Source organism: Schistocerca gregaria, chromosome 1 (genome assembly GCF_023897955.1).
Source record: "Schistocerca gregaria isolate iqSchGreg1 chromosome 1, iqSchGreg1.2, whole genome shotgun sequence".
In the NCBI taxonomy this organism is placed as follows: domain Eukaryota; kingdom Metazoa; phylum Arthropoda; class Insecta; order Orthoptera; family Acrididae; genus Schistocerca; species Schistocerca gregaria.
Window position 1 is genome coordinate 992,228,468 of NC_064920.1, and position 21,354 is coordinate 992,249,821.

A 21,354-nucleotide genomic window follows, 5' to 3' on the forward strand; every position below is an offset into this window, starting at 1 on the left:
TATTAAAATCTTGTGCTGGCATTGTAGCACCTGTCTTCTGTTACCTTTGCAATTGCTTAATGAATGAATATATATTTTCTGAAAAACTAAAATACTAGTATGCAATTGCAACACCTATTTATAAAAATGCAAATAAGCACCTCTAATTATAGACCCATTTTTCAACTTCCAATGTTCTAATACCTTTTTGAGATAGTAGCTTACTGCAGAAAACTGAACAACTTGTCTGATAAACTTCTAACAGCAGTTCACATTGCCTTATGTAAAGGCTTCGCTATAGAGAATACTATATATGATCACAATAATGTAACCTGCTAGAACTTTACAAAACGATTACCCTACTGCATTTTCCTTGACCTTACCAAGGCCATCAATTATGTTGACAGCCTGGGCTGCTCCAGCACCAAATGTCTTTCAATACCTAGACCAACAACTTGTCTTAGGCTTTCCTCTCCCACAACTAACCCATAGCTCTGCCCATAAACAAACCTCTTGAGCAATATCCTCCTCTGATCGTCTCACGAATACAGCTCTCTCTTTCAAAAAGCTCAGAATCACTCTTTTCATCATGCAACACTACTGAGATTTCAAGTGCCTTAATACAACACTGACTTTCTCAGGTCAAGCCTTAAAATGGCATCAATTCTCCCTGATATACTTTCCAGTCACCCACTGTCACCTTTTATTGCATTCTCAACCCCAAAACCCTTAAAGCGCCATCATCAAACAATATAATATTCTGAGACCATTTGTATTACCCCCAATGATGCTACCCTTGGAATCATTCCTGCTCTAAAACTTGCCTCATACAGCCACAGCATCATTGGTAAATTATCCAACATCCAAGGCAGAGAAACATGTAAAATGTCAGACTTTATTTACCAACTAACAAGTGTTCACTGCATGGTTCTTTGCACAAGAGTGACCACCATAAAACTGCCTAAGGCATGAAGAACCTGGGGATCCTCAGTAACCAGTTGCTGAGCATGACTCAAGGGACCTGAGTGCCTGCAACCCCTTGACAGCAATCTGGATACTCTCAACCATCATTAGTTTCTCTGAACTTCAAAGATGAGAACTTCTTCTCCAACATATTCGTGCATCCAGCCACCCCTATGAGCTTAAAGTCCATTGACAGTGCTCCTCCTCCAAATTAATTTATATATTATTACTTTTTTTCACTGCTAGTACTTTGTTATTCATTCATGTGCATTAAATTCTACGGGAAATGATAAAGTCAATATGATAACACAGAGTACTATATGTAACAATAAATTTAGTAAGACAACAGCATAGTACTACCTTATCTACACCATCAATTGCGAATCCTGTTATTGGTGTAGTATCCACCAAAATAAGAGATTCTTGTAGGCTTAGCTCTGTTGATAGATATGACATACTCATTCTCTGGAAAAAGATAGAATGATTATCCCCAGCAAGTCCACAAGAATAAAATATTCTGATATTAAGATTCAATACCCTCTAGCACATGTACTCACATCCCTAGACAAGGAAAGTCCATTTGCAGCACTTTCATTGCGTTGATTGTAATAAAGTTTTGTAACATTGTAGTCACTAGCCATTGCACTCTGATAATCAGTCAGTGGTATAATGGGTCCCAAGTTAGCACTGTTCACTTTAAATACTTCTGCAATGATGTTACATGCCAGTTTTAAATCTTTTAGTATGACACACAAGCGAGAAAAAACAGATGGTGATGTTAGCAACAGGTGGAGAGATGGCTGCAGAGCATAACCCATGTCAACTTCAACCTGTAAAAGGAAAATTTTCTGATTATGTAAATCTGGCTGAAAATTTATGAATACCTAAACTCATATTATACAGTTAAAAAGGGTTTGCTTTGTTACCTTGAAGTGAAAGGACAAAGCAATTGAAGAGTAGAAAACATTCTACATACAAATTCTCACATTTTCAGGAGAATGAAAAAAAGTATGTCCCTGTTTATACATAAACAATTTGTATCTAGAAAAAGTGAGAAGGTTTTCTCATACCACAGAATTATGCTGCTCACAACAGCACTGCTAAAATTATGAGACAAATTAGAAAACAAATACTTTCATAAGGATATCTGCAACTGCATACCAGGAAGCCAACTGTGTCTAAATGCCAATAAGACAGTTTTTGTTTCAAGTGCTAACACTCAGGCACTACATCTTATTAGTGATAAAAAGAATTTTTTGTATCTTTTAAATCTGGCACTCAAGAAGGAAGCAATACTTGGCACAAAGACCATGTGTCATCTACTAACACTTTCATGGTTTGGCACCTGGATCAAGTCTAGGATTGGATTGGATTGTTGGGGGAAGAGACCAAACAGCGAGATCATCAGTCTCATTGGATTAGGGAAGGATGGGGAAGGAAGTTGGCCGTGCCCTTTCAAAGGAACTATCCCAGCATTTGCCCGGAGCGATTTAGGGAAATCACGGAAAACCTAAATCAGGATGGCCGGATGCGGGATTGAACCGTCGTCCTCTCGAATGCGAGTCCACCTCGCTCAGTGGGTCAAGTCTAGGGACATGCAACAGAATACAATAACAACAGAGTACAATAATACTGTAAGGAAATTTTGTATGAAAATAACAATTAGAATATTTTTCATTTCCCCATTATATTTATTGTAACATGCCACCATGGCACAGCAACAAAGAGTCCTCAACCTGAAGATTGTTTTAAATACTGAGTACTTTACGATTCTTGCTGCAGTATGTATACTTTCACCTCCCTCTGACTCTTGAAATGACCCATCTAGGAAGTTATAGCAGGATTTACAGTTTAGCATGTGCTGAAAACCACCTTGCAACTTGGAATTTTTCTCATTAATACTGCAGTAACAGTACTTACTGCAGATAGAAAACTGGAACTTTGGTTTTGTGTGGCACTTACCCACTGAACCATGTAATTTACCCCTCCTTCCTACTTGCATCCTATTGTCCATATTAGTCTTTTATGAAGTTTTGAGAGGAGCGAAGATTACAATAAACTTTCTGGTTTACTTTCTTTTGATGTAGAGTTGACTCCAGTTCTTTTTGTCCGGGGGTCTGATTCTTGAAACTGGAATTCTCACATTTTAGTTCCTCATGGTTGGATTGATCTAAATAAATTTGAGGATTGTTGTTCCAGAATCTGTGCTGTTACATTAATATATTTTGTCACATTTCAGTACATCATACAGTCTTTTGATTTTTCACATGACAAAGCCAAAATTACATTGTTCACACAAAATACAAAATATGTGTGATCACATCAGAGGCATGCTTACCACTGTCTCACTCAGCAGAAATAACGATCAAACGATAGAATACAAATGTATAGTTTAATCTGATACATAACATCTTATAGACAACATAAGAAAAATATCTACTATACAAGTCATAGTCTAGATATATATGAGGACATGGCATTCACATTTTCAGATTTGTGGAACATTTTGTCCCAAGACAAATGAAACAAAGTGAAAACTACAATATTGCAACACTAAACTATAGAGATAAGTGCAGAGGCAATGTAAATTACTAGAATTACAAATTGTAAGTTTACATATATAAAGTCACACCTTCACAATCATCAAAAGAGAAGAGAAAAAAAATCAGAGTCTAAGTATACAATGAGTGAGCCAACTCAAAAAAACTCAATGATGGGTACCGATCAGAAGAATATACTCAATCACAAGTAAGAGCATAACACAAAATCAATCAGCCACATAAACCAGAATATGTAGAGATATTTTGACTCATGAAAGGAGAAAATAATGAAACAATATTAGGGCCTATGCTTATGACATGGGGACAGACACATGAACCCAAACCATACTGAGTACACACCAGCAGAAATGTTTCGGCCCAACAAAATGAATAAAGTTCATAATCATATAGCAATAAGTTCAATAATATGTAAAGAATAATTAGAGGAAGCATCTAGCCTCAATCAACAGTTGCACACTCTCCTTGAGTACACACACACAGTTGTGATGACCAGGGGTACACAAAACAGTGTTAAGCATGAGTTTGCACACAACTCAAGTTCTACTGAGCTACAGTAATGCAGTAATTAGATAAATACAGGCAATTAGAGTGATAAATAGCTCATAATGATGACATAATAGAGTATCGTGAGGACCGGAATCAGTGTGTGAAATTAGAGATTCATACATCTTGTTATACAGTCTATACTGGTTATGATTACAATAGTAAATGTTTTCCACACTGTTTCCTAATCAATCATACAAACTAGCCTACAGAAAAAGAAGGCTAGAAGATTAATTTACAACTGATAAAAAAGTATACATACTGAGTGTTGAGATAAGAAAACAAAGCCTAATTTTATAAGATTCTGATAATTATTTACAGCATGGTTCATAGAATGTACTCTTCAACATTTTAAGTTTTCACATTTCTGTGTTAAACATAACAAATTGTCAGTCGTAGACATCTGCCTTCAACAGCATTATTTAAAGTTACATAATGTATTGGGAATTTAACCCCCTACCTGAAAAAGCACATTTATAAGTTATAAGACTGTCCATACCAGTAACTATTCTTCTAAGCAAATAATTACTTGAAATTTATATAAATACAAGAATTTTGCATACAGGGTAATGTATTGGCTAACTATTTACAAATTTCAGTCACAAGATGGATGAAGTTCACAGATGCTTGGGTACATTGCCCAGCAGGGGTGCAGCCATACAGGAGAGTGGGAGTGGATCCACCTACATCTTTCAGTTTTCTCCCTAGACTTCTCATCACACACTCCAACAGATAGGTAACTTCCTGTCTAGCTTTCACATAGAATCCTGAAACATTGTTTTATGTACTAAGTATGCTGTTCAATACCTCCCTCACATCACATGGCCTATCTATATTGGAAAAATAAGTATTCAATGTTGATGTCAGAATGGGTTAAAAAGTGTTCACACATATGGTACATTAATAAACAGAGCTAAATGCAATGAAAAAATGAACTAGTAAGGTAATAAACACCTATACATAAAAAAGAGATATCTCAAGGTAATATTCACTTGTCAATTATCAAAGTAAAAGAAATTATGCACACAAGCAAGACAAACTGGAACACATTGACACAGAAACTGGCAGATGCCTACAAAATGAGGTATGGGCCATAATCCACAATGTTTTGGCATAAGAATTCTGTGTTTAACGTACACATGTACGTGGTCTGCACATATGAAATTTCAAGATGCTGTTCCTAATATTTACAGTACACATGAATAAAATGACTGTTCACTCAGTTTACCACAACACTCATGACTTAGCCCAAAAGAGTTCCTGACAACTAAATTAAATAACTTTCTGCAGAGTAGACAACAATAAGAATAATATTTAACACTAATAGATTCTAAAATTAGAAATCTATCACTGGCTTTTTAATGACATTGTCTCATTTCAAAATTGTAAAAGGATTACCCATTTAGTCACGTGGCATATATTATCAAAATCTAAAGCACAAATCTATTACATAAAAGAATTATGCAGTTGTATAAACCTGTAAATATAGTGTATATTTTCTTCCAGACTAGGCGTCACTAGGTATCCATGTTCGAAGGTCTTGTATTCAATACTAAATATTAAAACTACCTGAGATTTTACCAACTTATTTGCTAATCTGTAACTCCTCTTGTCTTTATACTGACAATGGGCATTTCCACAAAATTCCTACTTCAATTTATCATTTCCAAAATTCCAGAGGAAAAGAAAAAATCTCGGAAACAAGCAGTGGATCACGAAGGAAATAATAGAACAGAGAGCTACCTTAAGAGAAATGAAACAGAGAGAAAATATTGAAACCTACAGGCAGCACCAGAAGAACTACAGGCAGTTAGTTGATAAGACAAGAAAAAGCAAAAAAAATTAATGAGGTTGTTTCAAAATCAACAAATAAAATGAGAGCATCATGGAATATAATTAACTCTGAGAGGGGCAATAAAAAAAAAATGAAATAGAAACTATGACAGTAAATAACAAAATCATCACATATAAAACAATAATTGTCAACACACTGAATAATAACTACACACATGTAAAAGAAAAACTAAAGCATATATATATATATATATATATATATATATATATATAGCCAAGGAACTCACCGAACTATTGTGACAGATAAGCCAAGCCATTCAATGTTATTGAAACCAGTGTCTGAAAAGGAACTGAAAAATGTTATGAAAAAGCTAAAAGCAAAAACATCTGCTGGACATGATGAAGTGTCAAGCTACCTAATCAAGCAGGTGGCAGCAGAAATAATAATGCCACTACTCGATATTGCCAATGGCTCTTTTCAAAAAGAAGTATTTGCAGATGAAGCTTGCACAGGATAGAGTAGCATGGAGAGCTGCATCAAACCAGTCTCAGGACTGAAGACCACAACAACAATACCTGTATACAAAAAAGGAAAGCACAATGACCCTAACAACTGCAGGCCAGTACCTTTAGTATCAGGCTTCTCCAAAATATTAGAAATTTTCATGATAAAAAAAATACCTGCTTATTTGGAAAAACATAATGTAATAACTCAAGCACCGTATGGATATCAAAAAGGGAAATCAACAGAAACAGCAATTGAATCATTAACAGAACCAATCATACAGGCCTTGGACAAGAAGATGGTAGTGTATGGAGTTTTTCTTGATCTATCCAAGGTGTTTGACACAGGCCTAGTAAAGAAAGTAGAGAATACTGGTATTCGTGGACATGCAGCAAACAGGATAACATCATATCTAAGTAAAAGGAGACAATATGTAGCCATTAATAACTTATACAGATCAGAAGTTACAAGGATTAAGAATGGTGTACCTCAAGGATCTGTAATGGGACGTGTTCTCTTCAATTTATTTGTGAACGATATACAAAAATGTGAAAATGAAATCAAAATACTTTATGCAAATGATATGACTGTGCTAAATGTTTCCAACAATTTGGAGGCACTCAAGCAAAAAGAACCTTGTGAAAATTGTTTCAAAGAACTAAACATTCTAACTTTTCCATCATTGTATATATTCAGGACCATTGTGAGGGCATTACATGATCACACCCAAGTGCAGACTAATGAGAATGTTCACACACACAACACAAGGAACTGAAAACAACAAGATGATAGCATCCAGATTTTTTCTTGATCTATCCAGGGGCGTTTGACACAGGCCTAGTAAAGAAACTAGAGAATACTGGTATTCGTGGACATGCAGCAAACAGGATAACATCATATCTAAGTAAAAGGAGACAATACATAGCCATTAATAACTTATACAGATCAGAAGTTACAAGTATTAACGATTGTGTACCTCAAGGATATGTAATGGGACCTGTTCTCTTCAATTTATTTTTGAATAATATACAAAAATGTGAAAATCAAATCAAAATACTTTATGCAGATGATATGACCGTGCTAAATGCTTCCAAAAATTTGGAGGCACTTGAGCAAAATACATTCATATCAGTTAGTAGTACAGCACAATGCCTCTCTGAAAATGTGTTTATTATTGGTCTGCAAAAGGAAAAACTATGTACATGATCTTCAGAAATAAACAAAAAGGAGAACATATTGGATTCAGTGATATTTATAATGAAACAACTGGCTCAGTATACTCACCGAGACCTCTTGTGCACTGTCTATCATGGATTTTTTGAACCATACATGTGAGGTGGAATCACAGTATGGGGGAAGTCAACTATCACAGGCATGAAGAGAATATTCATATTACAGAAGCAAGCCATTCAAATTATATTGAAAAAGAAACAAAAAGAATCTTGCGAAAGTTGCTTCAAAAAACTAAACATTCTAACTCTTCCATCACTGTATATATTTATGACCATTGTGAGTGCATTATGTGATCACACACAACTGGAGACTAATGAGACTGTTCATACACACAACACAAGGAACTGAAAACAACTGCGGTGCATTCCACATAGACTTAAGATTTCTGAAAAAGGACCCAAATAATCTAGCATCAAGTTAATAGAAGCAATGCCAAGGGAATTACAAGACCTAAAAACTGAGAAAACGTTCCGCACAACTCTAAAAATGTATCTGATACAAGGAGAATTTTATTGTGTAGCTGACTACATTATCAAACAATGATCAAAAGTTCATCCTGTGAGTGAGAAATCTCATGCACCATAAAAAGACCTAAAAACAGAAATAAATGTTAAAGAAATTAGCTATAATTAGGAACCACTGGTGTATAATATAAGCTAATTACATCTCACAAAATTATTATTTTTTTATGTATCGTAAGTCATTTTGTATCATGTAATATTATGCATATACTTCATCGTAAGTCACTGTGTACAATGTAATATTATATGTATATACTGTGAAAGCTCATATGTATATTCAATACATAAGATATTTTATTTACTTTTATATTCCATATTATCTAGACTGTAAGCCTAATAACCTGTCCTATGTTACAAGTACATATCTGTACAAAAGATAATTTACGGGACCAACAAAAATCACAATCACACAATCACTTGTCTCTAAATTGTTCAGGCGTACCACAAATTGGGCTACCTGTAACAGTGAAACTGTTGCTTTCCCATTGATCGGTCATAACATTAATGTAAGAACACAGAAAATCTGAATCATTGTATCTGTTGTCAGACACTTCATGCAAAAGACCACTTTGAATTTCATCAAATGCTACATCCACACTGTTTTCACAAGGTTTCATCAACTTTACAGGTATCGTAACAATACACTCATTACTCATGTTATCAGGTAAAGATTGAACACAATGAATATATTCCAGGGTACAACTAACATCAGTTGTTACAGAAGGAACACAAAACACAGACCGAGCAAGGTGGCACAGTGGTTAAGCACTGGATTTGCATTCGGGAGGACGACGTTTCAATCCCGCGTCTGGCCATCCTGATTTAGGTTTTCCGTGATTTCCCTAAATTGCTCCAGGCAAATGCCGGGACGGTTCCTTTCAAAGGGCATGGTCAACTTCCTTCCCCGTCCTTCCCTCAACCGATGAGACCGATGACCACGCTGTCTGGTCTCCTTCCCCAAACCAACAAACAAATCACAAAACACACTACTGTCAAAACTACACTTCCTGCTTAGATACTCTTTCACTTCATTCCTCCAATTGGGATCAAAATTCTGACTAACCACAGCTAACTTATTCCAGAATGCATATTTATCTATGTTATCATCAATCTGGCCCCAAATAAACTTCAAAAAGATTTCACCTTTATTCTCCAGGCTCACAGATACCTCACCTCTACTGTTTGGATCATTACTCTGCTTGACATTAACGTAAAACTGGACTGGTATTCCATGATCCTCACTGACAACATCACTTAAATCACTTACTTTACCTTTATTGTCAACATCATTTACAAATAACTCTGAAATTTCATTATTCTTAAACTCCGTAAATACCTGATACTCATCATCATCATCATCATCATCATCATCATCATCATCATCATCTGTGCTCTTTTTGAATACTGCTGCATGGTGTGGGATCCTTACCATAAAGGACTGGCGGAGTATATCGAAAAAGTTCAAAGAAATGCAGCATGTTTTGTATTATCGCCAAATATGGGAGAGAGTGTTACAAAAATGATACAGGATTTGGGCTGGAAATTGTTAAAAGAAAGTCATTTTTCATTGTGACAGAATCTTCTCTTGAAATTCCAATCACCAACTTTCTCCTTCAAATGCGAAAATATTTTGTTGACACCAACCTACATAGGGAGGAACGATCACCACGATAAAATAAGGATGGAGAGATATATGTGTTCATTCTTTCTGCACGCTATACGAGATAGGAATAATAGAGAATTGTGAAAGTGGTTCGATGAACTCTCTCCCAGGCACTTAAATGTGATATGCAGAGTAATCCATGTAAATGTAGATGCAGATCATAATACTCCTCCAAAATTACTTAATCAACAACAGCATTGACAATACACATCTCAGCTCCATAAAAGTCACTTACCTCAGCAATTTCATTTGCAATAAGCCACCATTGTTAGAATTACCAACCTCAGTTACATCACAGCTCTTATTCACATCTACATCACAAATACCACATAGTTCAGATCCAATACATTCATCACCTGATTATGTACATCAACAACACTGTTTTTTGCTCAAGAGAAGAAATCATTAGTACATACTACACTCCTGGAAATTGAAATAAGAACACCGTGAATTCATTGTCCCAGGAAAGGGAAACTTTATTGACACATTCCTGGGGTCAGATACATCACATGATCACATTGACAGAACCACAGGCACATAGACACAGGCAACAGAGCATGCACAATGTCGGCACTAGTACAGTGTATATCCACCTTTCGCAGCAATGCAGGTTGCTATTCTCCCATGGAGACGATCGTAGAGATGCTGGATGTAGTCCTGTGGAACGGCTTGCCATGCCATTTCCACCTGGCACCTCAGTTGGACCAGCGTTCGTGCTGGACGTGCAGACCGCGTGAGACGACGCTTCATCCAGTCCCAAACATGCTCAATGGGGGACAGATCCGGAGATCTTGCTGGCCAGGGTAGTTGACTTACACCTTCTAGAGCACGTTGGGTGGCACGGGATACATGCGGACGTGCATTGTCCTGTTGGAACAGCAAGTTCCCTTGCTGGTCTAGGAATGGTAGAACGATGGGTTCGATGACGGTTTGGATGTACTGTGCACTATTCAGTATCCCCTCGACGATCACCAGAGGTGTACGGCCAGTGTAGGAGATCGCTCCCCACACCATGATGCCGGGTGTTGGCCCTGTGTGCCTCCGTCGTATGCAGTCCTGATTGTGGCGCTCACCTGCACGGCGCCAAACACGCATACGACCATCATTGGCACCAAGGCAGAAGTGACTCCCATCGCTGAAGACGACACATCTCCATTTGTCCCTCCATTCACGCCTGTCGCGACACCACTGGAGGCGGGCTGCACGATGTTGGGGCGTGAGCGGAAGACGGCCTAACGGTGTGCGGGACCGTAGCCCAGCTTCATGGAGATGGTTGCGAATGGTCCTCGCCGATACCCCAGGAGCAACAGTGTCCCTAATTTGCTGGGAAGTGGTGGTGCGGGCCCCTACGGCACTGCATAGGATCCTACGGTCTTGGTGTGCATCCGTGCGTCGCTGCGGTCCGGTCCCAGGTCGACGGGCACGTGCACCTTCTGCCGACCACTGGCGACAACATCGATGTACTGTGGAGACCTCACGCCCCACGTGTTGAGCAATTTGGCGGTACGTCCACCAGGCCTCCCGCATGCCCACTATATGCCCTCGCTCAAAGTCTGTCAACTGCACATACGGTTCCGTCCACGCTGTCGCGGCATGTTACCAGTGTTAAAGACTGCTATGGAGCTCCGTATGCCACGGCGAACTGGGTGACACTGACGGCGGTGGTGCACAAATGCTGCGCAGCTAGCGCCATTCGACGGCCAACACCGCGGTTCCTGGTGTGTCCGCTGTGCCGTGCGTGTGATCATTGCTTGTACAGCCCTCTCGCAGTGTCTGGAGCAAGTATGGTGGGTCTGACACACCGGTGTCAATGTGTTCTTTTTTCCATTTCCAGGAGTGTACATCAAAATTCTCACTAATGTCACATTCTGGTTTGTGATTAGCACTTACATCACCACAATTAAACATCCCAAAACTTTTAATCAAAGCTCAAATGAGAAATCTGATATTCCTTATGTTCAATATCAGGTACAGGCATCATATCATTAACACTGTTGTTATTGTCTTATTGTGAGTGTAGCTTGGAGATCCTGTGCTTGTGATCTTTTCTTGACCCGAAACTGTGGACTTTCATTGAGGCAAACTGCTGTTTCCCCAGTAGTTATGTCTATGATTGTTTGTTCTATTAAAAAGCCCGTGGTTATTCTCATTATTCCTATTCTGCTGCTGTTCAGACTTTTTCTCTCTGTTGACACTTTGATCCTGATGGAAGTTACCATTATATCTCTGTTTCTGTGATTAGTCCCATTGTGATTTCTATCATTCCTATTATTATGGTACATACTGCTTTCTACTCAGCTATAGTCTGTCAATTGTTCAAGATAATTGTCAGGTCCATGTAATAAATCCCACTGCAATCTCTCTGGTAATCTCCTTTTAAGTGCCTCAGTTTACGTCATTTCATCAAATGGTTTGTCAAGGTGTGCTAATTTTTTAAGTTTTTTCTTACAAACCTCTTTCAAAGTGTTGTCCCTATTCTTGCAATTAGTACCACTCAAAAATTCACTTTTGATTCTCCCCTGTTACACTTCGAACCAAAATTTACTTAAAAAGCTGACCTCAAAACTCTGATATGTTTCCCACTGACTTTACCCATGATAGAGATTTGTCTTCAAAAAATCTTTGAACAAATTTAATTATTTGATTGTAATTCATGCCTGATACAAAACTATCCCTGCACTGGTGCAGAAAATCCACAGGATGTAAATTACCTGATGAAAACTTTTGAGAGGAGTATTGAACCATTCAGTACCATTGTTTGCCCACAAATTTTGGTTAGTAAAAGTTTCCTGAACTGCTGAAATTTTTTGGTCTAAAACAGTTACATTAGAGTGCATAATGTTTTCTACAATTGCAATTTTTGGGTTTACATGGGCAATATTTTGTTGGTGTTTTTCCTCTACAGATTTCTGATCAACTCTGAAATCATCAACATTCTTTTATTGTTTTGTGACTCAGCTACAAACTCATTTTGTAAAGGAATAAATTTATCTTCTGAAACATCAACTTTTTCATTCACACTTTTTAACCTCTCTGACAATCCTTTTTTTTAATTCTAAAGCTTGATCACTAAGTTGATCTATCTGATCTTGAACTCTGTCCATTTTGCTATTGTTTTCAGTTCTTATTTCATTTAACTGATCATTAACTGCACTATTTTTTTTACTGTTATCTGTCTTCATTTTCTCTAGTTTTGCAAAAATTAACTGTACATTCATCAGTCTTTACTGTTTTTTTACTGACTACAATTTCACTCAGCTCAAACATGTCCTGGCTGGATCTTTCATTTCTACCTCACTTTTGTTTTGTTTTCTATTCATTTTGTTAACAAGCACACTAGTCAACAAACAAATTAACTTTACAAATAGTTTGTACTTAACTTTCCTTTTATGATGTCCCTGGTTGTAATTGTAAAGTCCTCTTCACTTTCATTCGATCTCATCCATCATTATTCATAGTATACTCTCACTGTTGGTATGAAGATCTTTTGTAGGGCAGCCTTCAGTTTTTGCTCCATGTGATCAAAAATTTATGCATACATAAATTTAAAAAAATCTGTGAAATGAATCAATTTCTGCAAGAGACAAAACTTTATTCTTAGTCAAGTAATTACTGATGTTGCCCCCACCTGTAATCTACCCCCTCCTTCCTACTTGCAGCTATTGTTCACATTAGTCTTTTATGAAGATTTGAGAGGAGCAAAGATTACAATAAACTTTCTAGTTTACTTATCTTTTCGCGTAGAGTTCGGTCCAGTTTTTCTTGTCTAGGGGTCTGATTCCTGAAGCTGAGCGTTTTAGTTCCTCATGGTTGAAATGATCTATAAATATGATGATTGCAGAATTTTTGTTGTTACATTAATATATCTTGTCATATTTTAGTATGCCATATAGTCTTTGATGTTTCACACAACAAAGCTGAAATTACATTTTTGCACAAAATACACAAATATGTCCACTATTGCCTTACTCAGTGAAAATAACAATATTCAAAAGGGTTTACAATTTTTCTTGGAAATGAAATTCTTTAGTTTCAATTATTATTTCATAAATAAAAGCAGAAATAAACATACTAAACAATACTAGATTCTGTAATTAATAATAGAAATTCTAAATGTGTCAGATAATTTGTAATTTCAAATATTTCTTAAAAAAATTAAATGTACATTCAGAACAAATACTTATTGATCATAAGATCCAAAATAAAGTAATTCCTTTTCATAAATTTTAGCTTGAAATGTAACATATTATGAATAAAATTATACAAAAGTTTCCAGAAAGCAGCTGTCCAAAATTTGAAAAATAATACTGGTGTTGATAACTACTGTGGAGGATGTCCTATTACAACCATCAAGTCACATAAAATAGAAAATAAAACCAATTCATGGTGTTCACTAACCAAAAAATGGAAGAGTGTGTTGGTACATTTATAGATGAAATTAGTACGTCTCATATAATGCACTGTAATATTTATTATGAAACAGCTTGTACATCATGTTAAGAAACTTCTTTTGTGTTCAATGTACTGTAGTCATTTTAAATGATACTTACTTAGCAACAGTTAGGCAATAAGTGGAGAGGCAAAAGAAATTTGAATGTAGAGAAACAAAATATAAACTGGCCAAAGCCACTGCAGACACAGCAAAAGAAAATAAACTGTTGTACAAGACTATGCTACAAAATGGAAAAGCTGGTGAAAAGTATAGACCTACTTTGAAGTCTATAATGTCAACATTTGGAAATGTCAGTGCTAATAACAGAAGTATAGTCCTAATAAGGACTGGTGACAAAAGATGAATACTGTGTGGTTCTACTGTAGCAGACTAAGAAATGGTACCACAACGGACACTGTAACTAACTTCTTATGGAAAACTTTCCCTAATCACAACAGTTTTACAGTTGAAAAACTGGAAATAAAAGGACTAAATAATAGGTTCAAAATTGATGTCCATTTTGGCTTAAAAGATAAAATAACAGACTAATATACAGCCCAGGAACATTGTGATAAGATGTTTTTTTTTTATTCCAGAGGGTGCCCAATGCTCCAGTGAGATAAACTTCCAAGATTACAAGTATTCCAGTGGAAAAGGAAACATCACCACTGAAAAATGCAAGTTAGTAATTGCTTCTTCATATGTGCAGTGCCTGAGGACAAAACCGGATCCATTATCATTGTTTGCTGAGGAAGTGAGACCTTAAATACTATGTATATGTGAACACTGGCTAGCACAAATAGAAATAGAATACTACGAGTGCATTGTATTTCTAGAAATGGCGAATGCACGGTGTAGAGAAACTTCTATATGATGTGGTGTGCCTGTATCTGCAAATAGTGACTTCAGTGCCAAGAAAATTGACATAAACTTCTTTGTGGACTCGGATAAAGAATCCACTGCTTTGGGGCTACCAGATATTAAATTGAGTATTGTTTGTGTGTTCCAGTCCCCGAACGGCAATTTTGAAAACTTCATCAGCAAACTGGAAAGTTTTTTGAGTCATTTAGTGTGCTAGGAGCGAAAATTGCCTTATTTGGAGATGTCAACACCCATATCAGGGAAGATAGTGACAGTGAGAGAGTTTATATAAACTTAGTAAGCAGCTATGGATATTTGTGACATGTTATGTATTCAAGAAGAGGATATGTCTGCCTTGATACAGTTATTGCATCAAAATATTCAAGGACTGAGAAATAAAATTAATGAATTAACTATCTGCATAGATGAATTAGAGTCTTCAAACCCAGCTGACATAATTTGCCTCTCTGAACATCATGTGACCACTGGTATATTACTTTTAAGTGTTACAGGGTTTAGGTTAGCATCTCACTTTTGTAGATCAGAAATGGAGAAAGGAGGAGTTGCCACATTCATCAGGAACTGTCATAAGTTTAAGAACAGAGACATTCATAAATTTTGCCTAGAACAGCATATGGAAGCATGTGCAACAGAAGTAGAATTTCACAAAAAATCCTTCATAATATTATGTGTATATCGAGCACTTGCAGGTAACTTTAATCTGTTCGTAAACCACCTTGAAGCTGTACTGGCCAATTTAACAACCAAAAACAAAGAAATAGTGGTTGCTGGTGATTTCAATGTAGATTTCCTTAAAGACTCTCCCAATAAGATCTTATCTGAGTTAGTAACACTACCATTCAACTTAATTCCCACTGTAAAGTTCCCCATTAGGGTAGCCAATTGTTTGCAAACAGCCATTGATAATATCTTTATAGAAAAGTCCAATGAACAAAATTATATTACAAAACCAAAAGTCAATGGTCTCTCAGACCATGACATGCAGTTCCTTCTGTTAAATGTTAATACTAAACAGGATACGAAATCTGTTAAATCTGAGCTCAAGAGGGTAATCAAGAAGCCAAAAATTGATCATTTTAGGACCTTCATTGGACTGATATTTACAGTGCTCGTGGCATGAATGAAAAATATAACACTTTTGCTAATAAAGTGCTTACCTTATTTGAACACTGTTTTCCCCCAAAACTTACCAAGATTAGAGCAAAGCCTACAAAGAAGCCATGGATTACTCAAGAAATACTGTGAAATATTAAAGACTGTAATATGGACATCAAAGCAAATATGTTACAAGGAAACGATAGTCATATCATATAGGAAAATAAAGACAATATCAGATATTGTGAAGGAGGAGACCAGTATGTCCAGACATGAAGAGGAACAAATAGCATTAAGAGTAAATGATACATTGGTGACAGATGTGTATAGTGTTGCAGAACTTTTTAACAAACATTTTATAGCTGTTACTGAAAAGATGGGGTTGTTAGGTTCAGTAGATGCTGCTATGGAATACCTCAGACCAGACATTTCAAGTAACTTCCATAATATGAATTTGACCCTTACTACACCAGCAGAAATTATGTCCATCATAAAATCTTTAAAATCAAAAACATATAGTGGGTATGGTGAAATATCAACAAAGTTAATTAAAGAATGTGATTCTGAGCTAAGTAACATATTAAGCTATCTGTGTAACTAGTCGTTTATCAGTGGAATATTTCCTCAATGGTTGAAATATGCTGAAGTTAAGCTACTGTTTAAGAAGGGAGATAAAGAAATAGCATCAAATTTCTGTCCAGTTTCACTGTTGCCAGCATTCTCAGAAATTTTGGAAAAAAGTAGTGTACAATCAGCTTTATAACCATCTTATCTCAAATAAAATACTGTCAAAGTCACAGTCTGGATTTCTAAAGGGTTCTGATATTGAGAAGGCTATCTACACTTACAGTTAAAATGTGAATAATTCATTAGACAAAAAATTGCAGGTAACTGGTATATTTTGTGATCTGTCAAAGGCATTTGACTGTGTAAATCACAATATCCTTTTAAATAAATTATAATATTATAGTGTAACAGGAAATGCTGCAAAATGGTTTAATCTAATATCTTTGGCAGGAAACAAGGGGGTGTTATTAGGAAAGAGACATGTATCAATCTATCAGGCATCATCCAACTGAGAACTAATTACATCTGGGGTCCCACAATGTTCCATTTTGGGGCCCTTACTTTTTCTCGTTCATATCAATGACCTTTCATCAGTAACATTACAAGATGCCAAGTTCATTTTGTTTGCGAATGATACAAACATTGCAATAAATAGCGAATCACGTGTAGTCTTAGAAAGATCAACTAATAAAATATTTGCGGACATTAATCACTGGTTCTTAGCCAATTCTTAGTCACTAAACTTTGAAAAAACACACTACATGCAGTTCAGAACTTGTAAGGGGTGTCCCATGAGTATATGCCTAACATACAATGACAAGCACATAGAAGAAGTGGACAGTGTTAAATTCTTGGGATTACAGCTTGATAATAAATTCAACTGGGAAAAGCGCACCACAGAACTGCTGAAGTGTCTTAACAAATCTCTATTTGCAATTCGAGTTGTGTCAGACATAGGGGACATAAAGATGAAAAAGCTGGCATACTATGCTTACTTTCATTCCATAATGTCATATGAGATTATTTTTTGGGGTAATTCATCAAGCCAAGATAAAGTTTTCAGGACACAAAAACGTACAGTAAGAGTTATATGTGGTGTGAACTCAAGAACATCCTGCAGAAGCCTGTTTAGGGAACTAGGGATACTAACTACTGCTTCCCAATATATTTATTCCTTAATGAAATTGGTCATTAAAAATATATCACTTTTTCAAACCAATAGGTCAATTCATGGAATCAATACTAGAAATAAGAATAATCTTCACAAGGATTTAAAGTCACTTAGTCTTGTACAAAAAGGTGTGCATTATTCAGGAACATACATTTTCAATAACTTGCCAGCAGCCATAAAAAGCTTAACAACCAATGAAATTCAGTTTAAGAGAAGTCTAAAGGATTTATTAGTGGCTAACTCCTTCTACTCCATTGATGAATTTCTCAGTAAAACCAACTAATTTGTATATATAAAAGTACAATATAACTTCTGCACAATTTTAATGCAGTTATTTTAAATTCAGTGCATTAGTATTTATAAAATGACTCTTTCAAAGTGTTCATTAAAAATGATGATCATTCCACTTGGTACCTGTGGAATGGTACATTAGCTTATTTGTTTTAATTGTAAATATTTGTCATGTATTGTTGTTTTTCTGACATGTTCTACATCCTGGAGGACCTCCTCACTACGGACCAATTGGAATGAAGTAAATCTAATCTAATCTAAATAGTTGAGACTACAAAACAAGTGTGGTTGACCCTATGCCCATAGATCACTGTGCAATAATCATGAAGCTATGGACATCTCAGTAAGTACTCAACAAATTCCCAGTTGGCATTCAAATTATGCCTTCAAAAGTAAGATTATTACAAGAAAAATTTGGATGATTTCAAAACTGCAATGTCTAATAAAGATTGGCATCCAATGTATGAAGAATTGGCACCAACTGATATATTCAGTTCCATGTTCCAGATTCTTAAAGCCAAATTTTATGAAAATTTCCCACTAAAACCCAAGAGATATCCAATTGCCATATAAAAATAAATATAGATAACTATCAGAGTAAAGAAGTGGTATACCTCTATACTACCTAAAATAAAATGCATGGTACAACTACTAAATGATAGAAAGTCAAAGCCACTCAAGATATTGGCATTAAGAACAGACTATATTGCATTTATTTACAGGCCAAAGGATTGTACTGTAAGAAGTAGAGAAAGCAAAGAAGGTAAATAATGCCAGATTTATTGGAGAAGCTCACAATACTTGCAAGATAGTGTGGGATCTGATTCATGAACATAGGCAGAAGCTCATCTCTTGCTCTAGTTCTTGCAGTCCAGATGAATTTAATGAATATTTTATATACGTAGTGGAAAGCAGAGTAGGTGAAATTCCTAACTTTAGAACAGATCATACAGTTGCTATAAAATTTGGAAATGAATGCAGCATTGTAATTTGGAAGAGAGTATACATTGTAATTTGGAAGAGAGTATATCCAAAAGATGTAATAAAAATACTAAAGGACTACAAACACTCAGGGAGTCCTGATATCTAATGCATCTCCTTTACTATATTAAAAACTGTAACCCGTGAAACAGCTCAACCATTGCCAGTAGTGATAGTAATAGCATAGCATCTACTCTACCTAAGGATATTAAGTTATTACCAATCAAACAACTTAGAAGTAAAATTTCGTGTATACTAAAAGAGCAACCTTTATATAGTATAGAATAATATTTATCTGGTGATAGAACAGAGTCTACATGCACTGCATCTTAGCGCCAATGACAACAGCAGCCAACTCTGCTATTTTACTTTTCTGTGATCTAATGTTGATTGTCTTATTATTGTAAAGCATATTGTAATCTACACTCATGCTCATAAATTAAGGATAATGCTGATACATGGTAAAACAAAGCTCTGGTGGGAGGTTTGCGGGTTTAAATCACATCGGGGTATGACATGCGGTGCATTTGACCTGCGGTCGTCACACGGTAGGTGATGTCAAGATTATGGCAATGATTCCAGCAGACAGGAAATGTGCCTAGGTGCTACAGTAAGGGAAGTCCACAGTGTACAACACCACAAGAAGACCGATGTCTCACCATCAGCACCTGCAGACGGCTACAGAGTACTGCAGGTAGCCTTGCTTGGGACCTTACCATAGCCACTGGAACAGTTGTCTCCAGGTACACAGTCTACAGGCGACTGTACAGACATGGTTTATTTTCCTGGAGACCTGCAAGGTGCATTCCATTGATCCCTCATCACAGGAGAGCCTGTAAAGCCTGGTGTCAAGAACACAGTACATGGTCATTGGAATAGTGATCCCAGGTTATGTTCACATGTGAGTCCGGGTATAGTCTGAACAATGATTCTCGCTGGGGTTTCATCTGACGTGAACCAGGAACCAATTATCAACCCCTTAATGTCCTTGAAAGGAACATGTATGGAGGTCGTGGTTTGATGGTGTAAGGTGGGATTATGATTGGTGCACTTACACCCCTGCATGTCTTTGACAGAGTAACTGTAACAGGTCAGGAGTATCGGGACATCATTTTGCACCAGTATGTCCACCTTTTCATGAGTGCAGTGGGTCCCACTTTTCTCCTGATGGATGATAACACACGGCCCCACCGAGCTGCCATCGTGGAGAAGTACCTTGAAACAGAAGATATCAGGTGAATGGAGTGGCCTGCCTGTTCTGCAAATCTAAACCTCATCAAGCACGTCTGGGATGCTCTTGGTTGACGTATTGCTGCAGCTCTTCAAACCCCTAGGACACTTCAGGAGCTCTGACAGGCACTAGTGCAAGAATGGGAGGCTACACCCCAGCAGGTGTTCGACCACATGATCCAGAGTATGCCAACCCATTGTGCGCCCTGTGTACATGTGTATGGTGATCATATCCCATACTGATGTCAGGGTAGATGCACAGGAAACAGTGACATTTTGTAGGACATGTGTTTCGGGACTGCTTTCTCAACTTACCACCAATACCGCAGACTTACAGATGTGTGTTCTCTACATCTACATCTACATCCATACTCCGCAAGCCACCTGACGGTGTGTGGCGGAGGGTACCCTGAGAACCTCTATCGGTTCTCCCTTCTATTCCAGTTTCGTATTGTACATGGAAAGAAGGATTGTCAGTATGCTTCTGTATGGGCTCTAATCTCTCTGATTTTATCCTCATGGTCTCTTCGCGAGATATACGTAGGAGGGAGCAATATACTGCTTGACTCTTCGGTGAAGGTATGTTCTCGAAACTTTAACAAAAGCCCATACCGAGCTACTGAGCATCTGTCCTGAAGACTATTCCACTGGAGTTTATCTATCATCTCCGTAACGCTTTCGCGATTACTAAATGATCCTGTAACGAAGCGCACTGCTCTCTGTTAGATCTTCTCTATTTCTTCTATCAACCCTATCTGGTGTGGATCCCAAACTGCTGAGCAGTATTCAAGCAGTGGGCGAACAAGCGTACTGTAACCTACTTCCTTTGTTGTCGGATTGCATTTCCTTAGGATTCTTCCAATGAATCTCAGTCTGGCATCTGCTTTACCGACGATCAACTTTATATGATCATTCCATTTTAAATCACTCCTAATGCGTACTC

At 36.9% G+C, this 21,354-nt stretch overlaps 1 protein-coding gene across 1 annotated transcript in view; it reads right to left on the reverse strand.

Moving 5' to 3' along the window:
• The window catches only part of LOC126284156 (uncharacterized), an 81,895-nt gene that overhangs the window by 31,808 nt on the left and 28,733 nt on the right, over positions 1–21,354 (reverse strand). The window contains exons 6-7 of the mRNA XM_049982920.1: positions 1,500–1,772; positions 1,303–1,407 (exon numbers count right to left, since the gene is read on the reverse strand). Coding sequence (XP_049838877.1) covers positions 1,303–1,407; positions 1,500–1,772 — 378 coding nt within the window. The remainder of the gene's footprint in view (positions 1–1,302; positions 1,408–1,499; positions 1,773–21,354) is intronic.